This window comes from Lipotes vexillifer, unplaced genomic scaffold (assembly GCF_000442215.2).
Source record: "Lipotes vexillifer unplaced genomic scaffold, Lipotes_vexillifer_v1.1 scaffold98, whole genome shotgun sequence".
NCBI classification, from domain to species: Eukaryota; Metazoa; Chordata; class Mammalia; order Artiodactyla; family Lipotidae; genus Lipotes; species Lipotes vexillifer.
In genome coordinates this window covers 78,759-97,302 of record NW_006799611.1, presented here as the reverse complement: position 1 = coordinate 97,302, position 18,544 = coordinate 78,759, and the positions used below count along the sequence as shown (strand labels likewise).

Here is an 18,544-nt window from a genome sequence, read left to right as displayed (position 1 = left end):
AGCCCCAAGTCCTGGTAAGTACCTTTGGATGGATCAAATTAACTTACTTTTACTGTATGTAGCTTCTACTCTCAAAATCCATACTTGTTTTAGAAAAGTAATATACTCTCCACATAAGCTGACAGAAGACAAGAGAAGAGAAGCCAAAAGACAAGAACAAAGGAAGCCCAAGAGCATCTCTGGGGAATGCCAGATCTCCTGGGTGGGAATATCACATAGTCGAAACAAGTGGGAAGCCAGGAGGCTTGAACTCAAAGCTGGTTCTGATCAGATGTCTTTGCCCTTCGGGCTACACTGTATTTCCTCTTTTCACTCCTCCCTACTTACTCTCACTCTGCTCTGGGCCCCAAGACCTATGTGCCCTAGGGCTTCTGGACAAAGGAAGTCACCGGTAGGAGATGAGAAGAGACAAAAGCAAGGTCAGAGTATTTGTTCCCCTGATTTCCTCACTGTAATACTGCATTTACTTAAGGTCTCAGTTACTGGCCTTCTCCACACAGCTTCTATGTCTTGGTTGGGTTCTGATAATTTTCCTTATCTCTTCAGGCCAAGTGGTAGTAACAGAACCAAGCAGTACCAGCATTATCCTTTGTGGTTTCCCGACACTCTGCCCATACTTCTGTAAATAGTCGCTTTATTAAACTCTCCTCAAATTATTTTAATTTGAGTGTGCCATCTGTTTTCTGCTGGAATTGACTGATATATTGGCCTGTTGGTCTGACCACAGAAGTGAAGAAATGGAAAGGTGAGATGCAATGATGACGGACAGGCAGGAGGAGAGGCTGACAGGAATACTCAAAGGGAAAGAACAGACAAGGAGGTGAATGGGGACAAAAACCTGAGGGACCATGATTCTGATATGGCTTCTTCTTGACAGGAAAACTCAAAAAACACTACATCTAATCTGGAAATAGTCTTTCTATCCTTAGTTGGGTATCACATCCAATGAGTATTAGAGATGCCCTCAAAAAAGGTTCCCTAAAATAAATATAATACCTGACATCCCTGGAGCAAGCTTTAGGCACCAAGCTAATCATGGTGCTGATTGTTTATAGAGGAGGACAACAACAACAAAAAAATCAGCGGCTTCCCATTTTCTTTAAATCTTGCAGATATGCCTTATCTGTACGTGTGTTACAATATCCTCAAAGCTCTCATCTTTTTACAACCTGCTCCTTTGTTCTTTGCACAGTTTAATGATGTCGCATCTCCACTAGGACACACACTCAGAGACTTTACAGAACAGAGGGTCTGCAGCCTTCTTTTAAGACAGTGTGAAAGAACCACATTAACAAAATAGCTGCCATTGTCCTTCAACTTGTCTCCAGTGCACCAGTTGCATACTTACAGTAGAAATCCACTTCTGCCTTCTATCTACTGCCAAAGTAACTGAAAAGGCTTTTATGGATAGCTGTAAAAGATACTGTAATTTGATAGTCATCTTTTTTTCCTGCTCTAATTATTATTTTAACAGGCTTCTTCTTATTTTAATAGATTTTTTTTTAATAAGGAAATCTTACTTACAAATTTTAATTAGCTTACTGAATATTCACTGCTTTGGAATAAGTAGTTTAATGAGTAAGGAGACCTCAGACTACCAACTAGCCTGGAGTCTCTAAAGTAGCTTACGGGGAAATGATGCAGCCTTAGTGATATAAGCCCAGCCTGTACCTCACAAACCAGGACCCTGAGCCAGGGCCCCAGAGACAGAGGAATCACATTGCCTCTTGCAGGAAAAAAAGTAAAAATCGATTTTATTCCTTTTTATCAAGAACCTCTATGTAAGGGACTTCCCTGGTGGTGCAGTGGTTAAGAATCCACCTGCCAACGTAGGGGACATGGGTTTGAGCCCTGGTCCGGGAAGATCTCACATGCCACAGAGCAACTAAGCCCATGCGCCACAACTACTGAGCCTGCACTCTAGAGCCCATGAGCCACAACTACTGAGCCTGTGCACCACAACTACTGAAGCCCGCGTGCCTAGAGCCCGCGCTCCACAACAAAAGAAGCCATTGCAGTGAGAAACCTATGCATCACGACGAAGAGTAGCCCCCGCTCGCTGCAACTAGAGAAAGCCCACGCGCAGCAACAAAGACCCAATGCAATCAAAAATTAATAAATGAATATTTATTAAAAAAAAAAGAACCTCTATCTAAGAACCTCTAGCTCTCCCACTCACGGAGACTTGCGACTGTTGTCAAATCACTTAACTTCTCCGAACGTGTCTCTGCATCTGTGTTATATAATTTTCTCCACATTAGACTGTTATGAAAGTGGGTCTTATGCACCACTTTAAAAGCTCTAAGATATGTCAGTTGGATGAATGTATGAATGTATGAATGAATGAATGAATCTTAATGCTGCCGATTAACCACTCTTATCATTTCAGGTTCTCATCTGCTAAAAAAGAAAATCAATCTTTTCTTTACAGTACACTTCAATTACAGTAGCAATGAAGAATAAGTTAACATTTTTCATTCTAAAAACACCTAGCAGGGAAAGTAGGGCCCAAGTTATTTAAATTCAAAATTGGAATCAGGAGAACAATGGAGTTTTTGTGACTCACTAACTTGAATAACCAATGAAAGTTAGCTCTATTCCGAAAAGTAAAAGCATATCAATATCTGTCCCACTGATTAAGAATATATGACAGGGACTTCCCTGGTGGCCCACTGGTAGGCTCTGCACTCTCAATGCAGGGGGCCCAGGTTCGATTCCTGGTCAGGGAACTAGATCCTGCATGCCACAACTAAAAAGAGCCCACATGCTGCAACTAAAGATCCCGCATGCCGCAACAAAGACCCCCCGCGCAGCCTAAATAAATAAACTAAATAAATATTTTTTAAAAAGAATATATGGCAATTTAAGTATGATTCTCAGTGCTTATGACATTTGAAATAATTTCTTTTTTTGTGACTTTCTAGGGTGTTATGTAAAAGGGGAACTCCAGCTTACTAAATCACACTAACCCTTAAGAAATCAAAGATTTCAAATTCTAAGTTCAGTCTGCAATTCTATGTTAAGGATATTTATATTTATAATATATTAACACAAATTAACATAGGACTAAAATAAATTGTAAAATTTTCACTTACCTGTTCCTATTTATATAGTGAACCTAAAAAACTTATAATATATATTAACTTAATATGTCCAAAACCAAACTCCTGATCTTCCCCCCAAAACCTGTTCCTCCCAAATCCTTGCCCAACACACTTAATGACAACTCCATACTTCTGCTGCTCAGGCCAAAAATGTTAGAGTCATCCTATCAGTAAACCCTCAGCTGTACCTTCACAATTATCTGGAATGCAGCCACCTCCCATGGCCTCTACTACTATCATCCTGGTCCAAGCCACCATCATCTTCTGCCTGGATTATTGCAGTGGCATCATCACTAGTGTCTCTGCTTCCCCTTGCCGCCCATGGTCTATTGTCAATACAGTTACCATGGTGATCCTGTTAAAACTTAAGTCAGATCATATCACTCCTTCGTCTTCCATCTCACTTAGAGTAAAAGGCCAAGTCATTACCATGGTCTATAAGGCCCCTATACCACTTGGACCTCACAGTCCCTTTGACTTCATTTCCTACCACTTCCCCCACTTGCTCAGGTTACTTTTACCTCAGGGTCTTTGCACTTACTGTTCCCTCTGCCTGGAATGTTCTTCACCAATTAGCCACATGACTTGATCATTCATCTTCTTCAATCTTTACCAAAAGATATTTTCTCAGGAGGGGTTTTCTTTACTACCCTATTGAAAATTACAACCTTTACCTCACTGCTCTCCTTCCCTCCTTTATTTCTCTCCATAACGGCTATCCCTTTCTAATTTATCATTTACGTACATTACCTGTCTGTATCATCCCAGAAAAATCTAAGCTCCATAAGGGCAGGTTTGTTGTTGTTATGTAAGTAAGTAACTTTTTAGTCAAATGAAAACTATATATACAAAAAAGGGACATACATCATGACTACAGGGCCTGATGAATTTCCATAAAGTGAGCACACCCATCAAATCATCATTTAGGTTGAGAAACGTTCCCCTTTGCAATCACTGTTCTCTCAAGCGAAACCACTATCCTGACTTTTAACACTAAGATTAATTTTGCCTGTTTTTGAACTTTGGAATAAATGAAATTATACGCTAAGTGCGTGACTTCTTTCACTTGGCATTATGTAATTACATATAGTCTAGTTCATTCATTCTCATTGCTACATAATATTCCAAATACATACAAATATACCAGTTTTATTTACCCATTTTCCTATTGATGGACATTTCCATTGTTTCTAGTTTGGCTATTATACTGTTGCTAAGGATATTCTTATATATAGCTTTTGGTGACAGATGTACACAGTTCTATCAGGTATGGCAGGGAGTTCAGCCTGTTAAGTTCACAGATGTCTCTTCCATCCCTAGCACAGTATCTGACACATAATAGGTATTACAATAAATTTTTTGTTAACAAATGAATAGAATTATTCTTTAAAAACTTCTCTTATTTAGATTTAATAATTCACGTATGACTTCCTAGGCTTATATATGTAGGTTTATAATGCATAAAAATTAAATTAACCTCTGTAAATCCTCCACTCAACTTAATAAATACACTACCAAAAATACCACTAAAACTCCTTGAATATCTCTTTCTAATCCCATTCTAATTAACTATTTTTTAATCATTCCCTTTGTTTCTTTATATTTAACCATATATATGTGTCCCCTAAATAATATGCTGTTTGTTTGGTTTTTAACTTTATGAATATGATATCATACTATATATATTCTGCATTCTGAAAAATTGGCATTTTTCACTCAATATTAGAATTCACACAAATTGATGTGTGTAGCTGTTGATCATTCCTTTTTCACTGCTATATAGTAATCCATTGTAGAATTATACCACAATGGATTTATCCACTTCTCCAGTCAATAAACTGGAAAACTCGCTTATATCAAGTTTTTTGCCATTTCAAACTGTATTACTATGAATGCTTTTACTTGTCTCCTAATATACACAGACAAGAGGTTTCCTAGGGCAATTTCATCTAAAATCATGGATTGGATGATATGTGTATATTCAAATTTATAAGATAATGCCAAAAGTTTTCCAAAGTGGCTATACCAATTTACATTCCTACCAATGATATTTAAGGGTTCCTGCTGCTGTATATTCTTACCAACAATGTGTAGAGTTTGTATGCTCAGGATTTTTTGCCAAACCAGTAAATGTAAATGTTATTTTATTGCAGTTTTAAAATCACATTTTCCTGATAACTAATAAGAAGGATCTTTTCATATAATTGACCATTTATATTTCTTCTATGAAATCCTTGTTTGTGTTTTTGCCTATTTTTCAAATGGGTTTTGTCTTTTTCTTATTAATTTATAGGAGTTCCCTATATACTTTACATTTTAATTCTCTTGCTTATACACTTACAAATATCTTCTTACAGTCTGTGGCCTGTCTTCATATTTTAAAAAGGTTTTATCTGAAATAATTTCAAACTTGCAAAAAAAGTTGCAAGAATAAAAATAGTGTAAAGAACATGTAAATGTGCCCTTTACCCAGATTCACCTGTTACTAATATTTTGCCCCATTCATTTTAGCATTTTTGTGCACTCAGACACACGCACTGGCTCTGTGTGTGTGTGTATGTTTGTATGTATGTGTTTATATATACACATATACACACATACACACACACAAACATATATATAAAGACACTTTCTTTTCCTGAACGATTTGAGGGTAAATTATATACACCATGGATGGCCCTTTACCCCTAAGTAAGTCAGTGTGTATTTCTTAGGACTAGAGATATTCTCTTATATAACCACAGTACAATTACAAATTACAATTTACTTTAGTAAATTTAAGCCAATAATTCTTTTATGGCATTCTTCTCTCCAGGAGAGGATCCAGTCTAGGGTCGATCATTGCATTTACATGTCATGTGTCTTTTGCCTCTTTTAATCTAGAACATTTCCATGACCTTTCTTTGACATTTGTAAAGAATACTGCTCCCTCCCCACGTTTTTTTCCTAATAGAACATTCCTCATTATGGGTTTGTCTGATGTTTTCTGGTGATTACGTTCAGGTTACATTCCAGGGCAAAATACTACACACAATGTCCATTTGCCCCTCTTTGGTGATGAATCATCTAATCATTACAATCATCTGATCACCTGGTCAGGGTTTTATTCCATTTCTCCACTCTATAATTGCCTTTCTAAAAAAGTATCCCTTGCAACAAATAAAGGGCCTATGGAGAGATACTTTAAGACCATGTTCTTCATACAGATATCCTCCTAGATTTAATACCTATTGATAATTCTTTTTTAAAAAAATATGAAACGACTCCTAGTGTTTTATTTATTGATTGATTTATTTATTTATGGCTGTGTTCCATCTTCGTTGCTGCACACGGGCTTTCTCTAGTTGCGTCGAACGGGGGCTATTCTTCGTGCAGAGTGTGGGTCTAGGCATGTAGGCTTCAGTAGTTGTGGCACACAGGCTCAGTAGTTGTGGCACACAGGCTTAGTTGCTCTGCAGCATGTGGGATCTTCCCAGACCAGGGATCAAACCCGTGTCCTTGCATTGCCAGGAGGATTCTTAACCACTGTGCAACCAGAGAAGTCCCTCTATTGATAATTCTTGTCTGATGCAATCTTTACTAAAATGGTTGTATCATGTTGATGTTTCACAGTCTTTATTAAGTACTTTGGTAAATGTCCTACCACTGAATTTATCAGCCTTTTCCTTTGTTGTTTACACATTTTGTTTTTATAAAGACGATTCTCAAACTACTAAAGATATTTCCTAACACTGTCTTCTGAAAATTCCTTACTTATTCCTAATTATTAAGTATTTTAAACAGTATTTTAAGTATTTCAAGCAATAAAGAATAAATCAAATTCGTATACTTTAAATCTAGCAAAAATAGTATTGCTATAGTTGCCTATTATCAGTGGGTTTCAGTTTTTTTTTGCAAGGAGAGATGCTTTTACTTCCCTGCTTTGTTGCCCTTGGTAATTTTTTTCTTTTAATTTTTGAATTTTATTTAATTTATTTTTTTATATAGCATGTTATTAGTCATGCATTTTATACACATTGGTGTATACATGTCAATCCCAATCACCCAATTCAGCACACCACCATTCCCACCCCACTGTGGTTTTCCCCCCTTGGTGTCCATATGTTTGTTCTCTACATCTCTGTCTCAACTTCTGCTCTGCAAACCATTTCATATGTACCATTTTTCTGGGTTCCACATACATGTGATAGTATACGATATTTTTCTCTTTCTGACTTACTTCACTCTGTATGACAGTGTCTACATCCATCCACGTCTCTACAAATGACGCAATTTCCTTCCTTTTTATGGCTGAGTAATATTCCATTGTATATATGTACCGTATCTTCTTTATCCATTTGTCTGTCAATAGGCATCTGGGTTCCTTCCATGACCTGGCTATTGTAAATAGTGCTGCAATGAACATTGGGGTGCATGTGTCTTTTTGAATTATGGTTTTCTCTGGGTATATGCCCAGTAGTGGGATTGCTGGATCATATGGTAATTCTCTTTTTAGTTTTTTAAGGAACTTCCATACTGTTCTCCAGAGAGGCTGTATCAATTTACATTCCCACCAACATTGCAAGAGGGTTCCCTTTTCTCCACACCCTCTCCAGCATTTGTTGTTTGTAGATTTTCTGATGATGCCCATTCTAACTAGTGCGCGGTGACACCTCATTGTAGTTTTGATATGCATTTCTCTAATAATTAGTGATGTTCAGCAGCTTTTCATGTGCTTCTCGGCCATGTATATGTCTTCTTTAGAGAAATGTCTATTTACGTCTTTTGCCCATTTTTGGATTGGGTTGTTTGTTTCTTTAATATTGAGCTGCATGAGCTGTTTAATATATATTGGAGATTAATACTTTGTCCATTGATTCATCTGCAAATATTTTCTCCCGTTCTGAGGTTGTCTTTTCATCTTCTTTATGGTTTCCTTTCTGTGAAAAGCTTTTAAGTTTCATTAGGTCCCATTTGTATATTTTTGTTTTTATTTCCATTACTCTAGGAGGTGAATCAAAAAAGATCTTGCTGTAATTTATGTCAAAGAGTGTTCTCCCTATGTTTTCCTCTAAGAGTTTTATAGTGTCTGGCCTTACATTTAGGTCTCGAATCCATTTTGAGTTTATTTTTGTGTTTGGTGCTAGGGAGTGTTCTAATTTCATTCTTCTACATGTAGCTGTCCAGTTTTCCCATCACCACTTATTGAAGAGACTGTCTTTTCTCCATTGTATATCCTTGCCTCCTTTGTCATAGATTAGTTGACCATAGGTGCGTGGGTCTATCTCTGGGCTTTATATCTTGTTCCATTGATCTATTTTTCTGTTTTAGTGCCAGTACCATATTGTCTTGATTACTGTAGCTTTGTAGTATAGTCTGAAGTCAGGGAGTCTGATTCCTCCAGCTCCATTTATTTCCCTCAAGACGGCTTTGGCTATTCGGGGTCTTTTGGGTCTCCATACAAATTTTAAGATTTTTTGCTCTAGTATCATAAAAAATGCCATTGGTAATTTGATAGGGATTGCATTGAATCTGTAGATTGCTTTGGGTAGTATAGTCATTTTCACAATGTAGATTCTTCCAATCCAAGAACATGGTATATCTCTCCATCTGTTGGTATCATCTTTAATTTCTTTCATCAGTGTCTTAGAGTTTTCTGCATACAGGTCTTTTGTCTCCCTAGGTAGGTTTATTCATAAGTATTTTATTCTTTTTGTTGCAGTGGTAAATGGGAATGTTACCTTAATTTCTCTTTCAGATTTTTTATCATTAGTGTATAGGAATGCAACAGATTTCTGTGCATTAATTTTGTATCCTGCAACTTTACCAAATTCATTGATTAGCTCTAGTAGTTTTCTGGTGGCATTTTTAGGATTCTCTATGTATAGTATCATGTCATCTGCAAACAGTGACAGTTTTACTTCTTCTTTTCCAATTTGTATTCCTTATATTTCTTTTTCTTCTCTGATTGCCACATCTAGGACTTCCAAAACTATGTTGAATAATAGTGGTGAGAGTGGACATCCTTGTCTTGTTCCTGATCCTAGAGGAAATGCTTTCAGTTTTTCACCATTGAGAATGATGTTTGCTGTGAGTTTGTCATATACGGCCTTTATTATGTTGAGGTAGGTTCCCTCTATGCCCATTTCCTGGAGGGTTTTTATCATAAATGGGTGTTAAATTTTGTCAAAAGCTTTTTCTGCATCTATTGAGATGATCATATGGTTTTTATTCTTCAATCTGTTAATATGGTGTATCACATTGATTGATTTGCATATACTGAAGAATCCTTGCATCCCTGGGATAAATCCCACTTGATCGTGGTGTATAATCTTTTTAATGTGTTGTTAGATTCTGTTTGCTACTATTTTGTTGAGGATTTTTGCATCTATATTGATCAATGATATTGGTCCGTAATTTTCTTGTTTTGTAGTATCTTTGTCTGGTTTTGGTATCAGGGTGATGGTGGCCTCATAGAATGAGTTTGAGAGCGTTCCTTCCTCTGCAATTATTTGGAAGAGTTTGAGAAGGATGGGTGTAAGCTTTTCTCTAAATGTTTGATAGAATTCACCTGTGAAGCCATCTGGTCCTGGACTTTTGTTTGTTGGAAGATTTTTAATCACAGTTTCAATTTCCTTACTTGTGATTGGTCTGTTCCTATTTTCTACTTCTTCCTGATTCAGTCTTGGCAGGTTGTGCATTTCTAAGAATTTGTTCATTTCTTCCAGGTTGTCCATTTTATTGGCATATAGTTGCTTGTAGTAGTCTCTTGGGATGCTTTGTATTTCTGCTGTGTCTGTTGTAACTTCTCCTTTTTCATTTCTAATTTTATTGATTTGAGTCCTCTGCCTCTTTTTCTTGATGAGTCTGGCTAATGGTTTGTCAATTTTGTTTATCTTCTCAAAGAACCAGCCTTTAGTTTTATTGATTTTGCTATTGTTTTCTTTGTTTCTATTTCATTTATTTCTGCTTTGATCTTTATGATTTCTTTCCTTCTGCTAACTTTGGGTTTTGTTTGTTCTTCTTTCTCTAGTTCCTTTAGGTGTAAGGTTAGATTGTTTGAGATTTTTCTTGTTTCTTGAGGTAGGCTTGTATTGCTATAAACTTCCCTCTTAGAACCACTTTTGCTGCATTCCATAGGTTTTGTTGTTGTTGTTTTTTTGCAGTACGCGGGCCTCTCACTGTTGTGGCCCCTCCCATTGCGGAGCACAGACTCCGGACGCACAGGCTCAGCGGCCATGGCTCACGGGCCCAGCCGCTCCACGGCATGTGGGATCTTCCCGGACCGGGGCACGAACCCATGTCCCCTGCATCGGCAGGCGGATTCCCAACCACTGCGCCACCAGGGAAGCCCTCTCATAGGTTTTGGATCGTAGTGTTTTCATTGTCATTTGTCTCTAGGTATTTTTTTATTTCCTCTTTGATTTCCTCAGTGATCTCTTGGTTATTTAGTAATGTATTGTTTAGGCTCCATGTGTTTGTGTTTTTTACGTTCTTTTCCCTGTAATTCATTTCTAATCTCATTGCATTGTGGTCAGAAAAGATGCTTGATATGATTTCAATTTTCTTAAATTTACTGAGGCTTGATCTGTGACCCAAGATGTGATCTATCCTGGAGAATGTTCCATGCGCACTTGAGAAGAAAGTGTAATTTGCTGTTTTTGGATGGACTGTCCTATAAGTATCAATTAAATCTATCTGGTCTATTGTGTCACTTAAAGCTTCTGTTTCCTTATTTATTTTCACTTTGGATGATCTGTCCACTGGTGCGAGGTGTTAAAGTCCCCCACTATTATTGTGTTACTGTCGATTTCCTCTTTTACAGCTGTTAGCAGTTGCTTTATGTATTGAGGTGCTCCTATGTTGGGTGCATATATATTTCTAATTGTTATATCTTCTCCTTGGACTGATCCCTTAATCATTTTGTAGTGTCCTTCCTTGTCTCTTGTAACATTCTTTATTATAAAGTCCATTTTATCTGATATGAGTATTGCTACTCCAGCTTTCTTTAGATTTCCATTTGCATGGAATATCTTTTTCCATCCCCTCACTTTCAGTATGTATGTGTCTCTAGGTCTGAAGTGGGTCTCTTGCAGACAGCATATATATGGGTCTTGTTTTTGTATCCATTCAGCAAGCCTGTGTCTTTTGGTTGGAGCATTTAATCCATTCACGTTTAAGGTAATTATTGATATGTATGTTCTATGACTATTTTCTTAATTGTTTTGGGTTTGTTTTTGTAGGTTCTTTTCTTCTCTTGTGTTTCCCGCTTAGAGAAGTTCCTTTAGCATTTGGTGTAGAGCTCGTTTGGTGGTGCTGAATTCTCTGAGCTTTGGTTTGTCTGTAAAGCTTTTGATTTTTCCATCCAGTCTGAATGAGATCCTTGCCGGGTAGAGTAATCTTGGTTGTAGGTTCTTCCCTTTCATCACTTTAAGTATATCATGCCATTCCCTTCTGGCTTGTAGAGTTTCTGCTGAGAAATCAGCTGTTAACCTTATGGGAGCTCCCTTGTATGTTATTTGTCTTTTTTCCCTTGCTGCTTTCAATAATTTTTCTTTGCCTTTAATTTTTGCCAAATTGACTAGTATGTGTCTCGGCGTGTTTCTCCTTGGGTTTATCCTGTATGGGACTTGCTGCGCTTCCTGGACTTGGGTGGCTATTTTCTTTCCAATGTTAGGGAAGTTTTCGACTATACTGTCTTCCAATACTTTCTCTGGTCCTTTCTCTCTCTCTTCTCCTTCTGGGACCCCTATAATGCGAATGTTGTTGTGTTTAATGTCCCATGGGTCTCTTAGGCTGTCTTCATTTCTTTTCATTCTTTTTTCTTTATTCTGTTCCGCAGAAGTGAATTCCACCATTCTGTCTTCCAGGTCACTTATCCGTTCTTCTGCCTCAATTATTCTGCTATCGATTCCTTTTAGGGTAGTTATCATTTCAGTTATTGTATTGTTCATTTCTGTTTGTTTGTTCGTTAATTCTTCCAGGTCTTTCTTAAACATTTCTTGCATCTTCTTGATTTTGCCTCCATTCTTTTTCCGATGTCCTGGATCATCTTCACTATCATTATTCTGAATTCTTTTTCTGGAAGGTTGCCTATCTCCACTTCATTGAGTTGTTTTTCTGGGGTTTTACCTTGTTCCTTCATCTGGTACATAGCCCTTTGCCTTTTCATCTTGTCTATCTTTCTGTGAATGTGGTTTTTGTTCCACAGGCTGCAGGATTGTAGGTCTTCTTGCTTCTTCTGTCTGCCTTCTGGTGGATGAAGCTATCCCAGGGGCTTGTGTAAGTTTCCTGATGGGAGGGACTGGTGGTGGGTAGAGCTGACTGTTGTTCTGGTGGGCAGAGCTCAGTTAAACTTTAATCTGCTTGACTGTTGATGGGTGGGGCTGGGCTCCCTCCCTGTTGTTTGGCCTGAGGCAACCCAAAACTGGAGCCTACCTGGGCTCTTTGTTGGGGCTAATGACAGACTCTGGGAGGGCTCACGCCAAGTAGTACCTCCCAGAACTTCTGCTGTCAGTTTCCTTGTCCCCAAGGTGAGACACAGCCACCCCTGCCTCTGCAGGAGACCCTCCAACACTAGCACATAGGTCTGATTCAGTCTCCCCTGGGGTCACTGCTCCTTCTCCTGGGTCCCAATGCACACACTACTTCGTGTGTGCCCTCCAAGAGCCCTCTGTTTCCTCCAGTCCTGTCAAAGTCCTGCAATCAATTTCCACTAGGCTTCAAAGTCTGTTTCTCTAGGAATTCCTTCTCCCTTTGCCGGACCCCCAGGTTGGGACGCCTGACGTGGGGCTCAGAACCTTCAGTCCAGTGGGTGGACTTCTGTGGTCTAAGTGTTCTCCAGTCTGTGAGTCACCCACCCACCAGTTATGGGATTTGATTTTACTGTGATTGTGCCCCTCATACAGTCTCATTATGGCTCCTCCTTTGTCTTTGGATGTGGGGTATCTTTTTTGGCGAGTCGCAGTGTCTTCCTGTCAATGATTGTACAGCAGCTAGCTGTGATTCTGGTGTTCTCGCAAGAGGGAGTGAAAGCACATCCTTATACTCCGCCATCTTGGTTCCTCTCCCAGGTTTCAATATTTTAAAGTTAGCTTTGTATAGGAACAACTTTTTTTTTAAATTATTCTTTTTCTCAGCAGTTTCTTGTTTTAAAAAATAAATTTATTTATTTATTTTTGGCTGCAGTGCGTCTCCGCTGCATGCAGACTTTCTCTAGTAGTGGCGAGCAGGGGCTGTTCTTTGTTGCGGTGCGCGGGCTTCTCATTGCAGTGGCTTCTCTTGTTGTGGAGCATGGGCTCTAGGCGTGTGGGCTTCAGTAGTTGTGGCACGTGGGCTCAGTAGTTGTGGCTCGTGGGCTCTAGAGGGCAGGCTCAGTAGTCGTGTAGCACAGGCTTAGTTGCTCCGCAGCATGTGGGATCTTCCCGGACCAGGGCTCGAACCTGTGTCCCCTGCTTTGGCAGGTGGATTCTTAACCACTGCACCACCAGGGAAGTCCCATGAACAACTTCTGAATTCTAAATTTTATTGTATTTTAGTATGATGTATATTTAAAACACTGTTTTTTCTATTTAGAAATTAGGTCACCTCTCAAGTCTGGGATGTTCTCTGCTTTCACTTCTAAACAACTTAAATAAAAGGATACTAATTAAAGGGGGGAAAGGGGTAGTGGTGGTGGTGGTGGGATGAACTGGGAGATTGGGATTTACATATATACACCAATATGTATAAAATGGATAACTAATAAGAGCCTGCTATAGAAAAATAATAAAATAAAATTCAAATCAATAAATAAAATTAAAAAGCAAGAAAAAGATACTAATTTAAAAGGCTAGCAACTGGATTTCCCTGGAGGTCCAGTGGTTAGGACTCTGCACTTCCACTGCAGGGGGCACAGGTTAGGGAACTGAGACCCCACATGCTGAACAGTGTGGCAAAAAAAAAAAAAGGCTAGCAACTGATGTCTTCAATAGTGAAAATTTTCACTATTGCTTTCACGTCAGAGATGTGGGGGAAAAGGGAATGGTTGAGTGGAAATAACATTTTTAAGCATGAAAAAAGTACAAAGGAGAGGAAATTGTCACAATTTACATCGAATCTTCCACTGATTGCTGAAATTCTCCACTTGAAAGGCTGATCTGGGAGAAAAGAAGGTCATAAAGTCTGCTTTTTAGACAGAGAAATTTGTATATGTCTATATTATTTCTATCTCAAGCAATTACTAAAACATTTCCAAAAGGAACAAAGCTATTTTTCTATAGAAAACCAGTGAAATGAACATAGTAATTAACTATTTTTTAAAAATCTGTAAATGGGATCCTAGCCTATTTTAGAAGTACAGCAAAGCCTCCCTAGTTCAGAATAGTCAGAAGGAAACTTCTCTCACTCATTACACAAGCATGTGTTAAGAAATCCTACATCACACCACAAGATGCTAGTACACCCAATGAAAAACTAGGATTATACTGATTTTCAAAAAATGTATATAATCTGTGTTATTCTCCAATGGTGAATATGTTATAGAAGTAAAAAAGAAAAGCAAGAAAAGGAGCGGAAGCATGAAACACCTTAGTTTAAACTGGACCCGCAAATATCTGAGTTCTAAGTCAGAGAGCTCTTGTGAGAGGAGGAAAACTAGACTTGGCATCATCAGCTGGTGTTCAGTACAAGCCCAATCCTTTCACTAATGTTCAGGGGAAATGCTCACACCAGAAAATATCCACTTGAAGTGAATATACTTTAAATTTCATCTTCCCTATCTGATGCAGCATATTATACTGTTCCTTAGTATTTCAAGTGGCAGTGAGTACTACATAGCCCAGATAGTGATTTTTTTTTTGATCTATATGGTTTTTGTATTAATTGAAGTATAGTTGATTTATATGTTCTTTTTCAGATTCTTTTCCATTATAGGTTATTACAAGATATTTAATATAGTTCCCAGTGCTATACAGTAGGTGCTTGTGGTAGTAATGTTTTATATAGTATGTCTTCATAAACTGGTAGCCCAAATCAATTATATTCCACTTCAAACTGAGCAAAAGGAATCAAGACATGCCACTATATCATAAGGGAGTGACAATAACTATTAAATGAAATCTTAATTATAAATCTAAGATTGCTCTGGAGGTTCTATGGAAAGTAATGCCAAAATAAGAGCTAAAAATTTTCTCAAACCCAGACCATATTCCCTTAAATAACAATGACTTAAAATACTGATATGATGCAGCTACTATGGAAAACATTGTGGCGGTTCCTCAGAAAACTAAAAATAGAATTACCATATGATCCAGCAATCCCACTACTGGGCATATACCTGGACAAAACTATAATTCAAACATATACACACACCCCTATGTTCACAGCAACTATTCACAATAGCCAAAACATGGAAATCACCTAAATGTCCATTGACGAATGAATAGAGAAGATGTGCTACATATATATAATGGAATACTACTCAGTCATAAAAAAGAATGAAATAATTCCATTTGCAGCAACGTGGATGCAACTAGAGATTATCATACTAAGTGAAGGAAGTCAGAAAGAGAAAGACAGGGACTTCCCTGGTGGTCCAGTGGCTAAGACTCTGCACTCCCAAAGCAGGGGGCCCGGGGTTCGAGCCCTGGTCAAGGAACTAGAGCCCACATGCTGCAACTCATGTGCTGCAGTTCATGTGCTGCAACTAAAAGATCCTGAGTACCGCAACGAAGACCCTGCATGTGGCAACGAAGATCCCGAGTGCCGCCAGGAAGACCCGGTGCAGCCAAATAAATAAATAAATATTGAAAAAAAAAAGAAAGAAAGAAAGAGAAAGACAAATACCATATGATATCACTTATATGTGGGATCTAAAATATGGCACAAATGAACCTATCTACAAAATAGAAAGAGACTCACAGACACAGTGAACAGACTTGTGGTTGCCAAGGAGGAGGTGGGTGGGGGAGAGAAGGACTGGGAGATTGGGATTAGCAGATGTCAACTATTATATATAGCATGGATAAACAGCAAGGTCCTACTATATAGTACAGGGAACTATATTCAATATCCTGTGATAAACCATAATGGAAAAGAATATAAAAAAAAGAACGTCTGTGTATACCTGAGTTAGTTTGCTGTACAGCAGAGACTGGCACAACATTGTAAATCAACTATACTTCAATAAAAATAAATAAATTAAAATTAAATTAAAATAAAATACTGATATGAAACTTTCACTGGAATGTGAAGGGGATCTTTAGAATCTTGAACTTCAAATATATAGGAGTATTTATTTAGAGGCTACTTTAAAATTTATGTCATGTGACCTCTAGGGACCATTGAAATTTCTGGAAAGGGTCAGCTTTTCCTTAAATGCCACTCCAAGAACTGGTTGGTGACTACCACGTTTGCATGCTATAAGGAAATGTTATTCAAATGACAATCTATAAACAACAATATGAGTATTAAATAAATTATATTTTAGAGCTAATTCCAATAGGATATACTTATTTTTTAAGGAGGTACAGTTGCTTAATTATTTGTTTCCAACCCTCAATCTAAAATACAAGTCTATCTGCCTAAAACTAAGTGCATTTTTGTTAGAAGATGACAGCTAACTTCAGGGGCACAATTTATTACAAACAGACATTTAAAACAACAAGAACAAAAAAAGTGGGGATAGGCATGAACTTAATTCTTCTATTTAATGGATAACGAGAAAGCAAAGAAATCTTTGAGACCTAAATATCATAGCATGGTTTTCAAGAAAGGACTTGGTGAATTCCTCAAAGCTTTCACCATAGGGCTATATTAAATTTCCTTTTGGCAACAAATAAATTGCTTTCTCACTGGTGGAAGCTTAGACCAGTCATCTAAATCAGGAAAGCAGAACTACATGCCGTACTGAAGAGTCACGTAAGTGTAAAACCACGTCTCTCCCCATGGCATGTTTATGCTTTTTCTATAGATTTCCACTAGGGCAGCGGGTGATTATCTTGATATCTTGACATTTAGGATTAAAATAAATTATCTAAGCTTTAAAAGCTCGCATAAAAATGTGGAAATATCTATATTTTCTTTATATCTCCTTTGATGATGAAACATTTGGATATGAAATTTGATAAGAATGCCCTGAAGAGGAAATAAGGTTCCTATAATCAACGGGGAAACAAGACAAACCCATGGAGTCCTGTCGCACCTGTGACACTGTGATGCTGCATTTCTTGGCCAGCTCCTCTTTGGCTTCTTCACTGGGGTAGGGGTTGCTGAGGTGTGAGTAAAAGTATTCATTCAAGATTTCTGTAGCCTGTTTACTGAAGTTACGCCTTTTTCGTCTATGAAAGAACCAAAAAGAGAATTGTCGTTATAATCAACATTAACCAAAGAGAGGGATGTACTACTTAGGATCACACAAAAAAGTTAGCTTTCTGTTTTTAAACATTCTTAGGGTGTAGTTAATCACCATGATATTGTAAATTATACTCTTTGCCTCCTCCAAAGAACTATCCAACTCACGTGAAGATGTAGGATAACTAAGAAAAATACTAGAATGTGAAGCACAATTAACTTCATTCTTTAATTTGTTCAACAAATACTTATTGAGGATCTAATGTGTTCTAGATACTCAGTGAGGGTCCAGTTGGAACAAAACAGATAAGGTCTATTAGGGAGCTCACAGGGGATTAGAGGGTTAAAAGAGAGAGTAAAAAGTTAGGGGAAAGAAAAACATTAGACAAGCAACACAGAAATAAATAATTATAAATTACGGTAACTATGTCCAGTATCATGAAGGAAAAGTATAAGGTATAATGAAAGTGTCTGAGAAGGAAACCTAACACAGATTATGGAGTCAGGAAAGGTTTCCTTGGAAGAGTGACATTTAATCTGAGGCCTGGAGAATGTGTATAACTTAGTCAGACAAAGAGTAGAAGGAAGAGGAATAAGCAGAGGGAATGGTCTTCAAACCGGAAAAAAGCTCGGAAAGTCCAAAGTGCTAGAGGAGGCTGGAGCACAGTAAAAACAGGGAATATGTGAGATGAGTCTGGAAGGATGGACAAGGGCCAGATTACACAGGCTTAGTGGACCCCATATGGATTTCTGAATTTTATTTTAAGTGCAATCAGAAGTATTAAAGGTTTTAAGTTTTACATTTTAAAAAGATTATTTTGACTACTGAGAATAGCTGAAGGAGGGGATGAAAGGAAATGTAGAGATATTTAAGGAGACAACTACAGTGGTCAAATTGAGAGATGATGGTAACTTGGCATAGGGAGAGAATAATGGAAATAAAAAGATTCAAGGTCAATTTGAAAGGTAAAAGCAATAGGACTTGATAATAAATTGGATGGGGGGTGGGTGGGGAAGACAAGAGAAGGAAGGTAAGGAAAAAAAAATACATCAAGGATTTCTGGATTTTTCTGCTTCAGCCAACTGCCTGGACTGAGGTATGGTTTGCTCAACAGGGGAAGAGTAGGGGA

General features: G+C 37.9%; 1 protein-coding gene and 1 non-coding gene across 2 annotated transcripts in view; one reads left to right on the top strand and one right to left on the bottom strand.

Moving 5' to 3' along the window:
* Positions 1–18,544, bottom strand: part of PBX3 (PBX homeobox 3) — a 67,689-nt gene that overhangs the window by 31,574 nt on the left and 17,571 nt on the right. Inside the window, exon 3 of the mRNA XM_007471705.1 lies at positions 17,266–17,401. Within this exon, the coding sequence (XP_007471767.1) occupies positions 17,266–17,401 (136 nt within the window). The remainder of the gene's footprint in view (positions 1–17,265; positions 17,402–18,544) is intronic.
* On the top strand, positions 2,659–2,729 carry TRNAE-CUC (transfer RNA glutamic acid (anticodon CUC)). The gene has a single exon. It is a non-coding gene; the product is annotated as a tRNA-Glu (tRNA).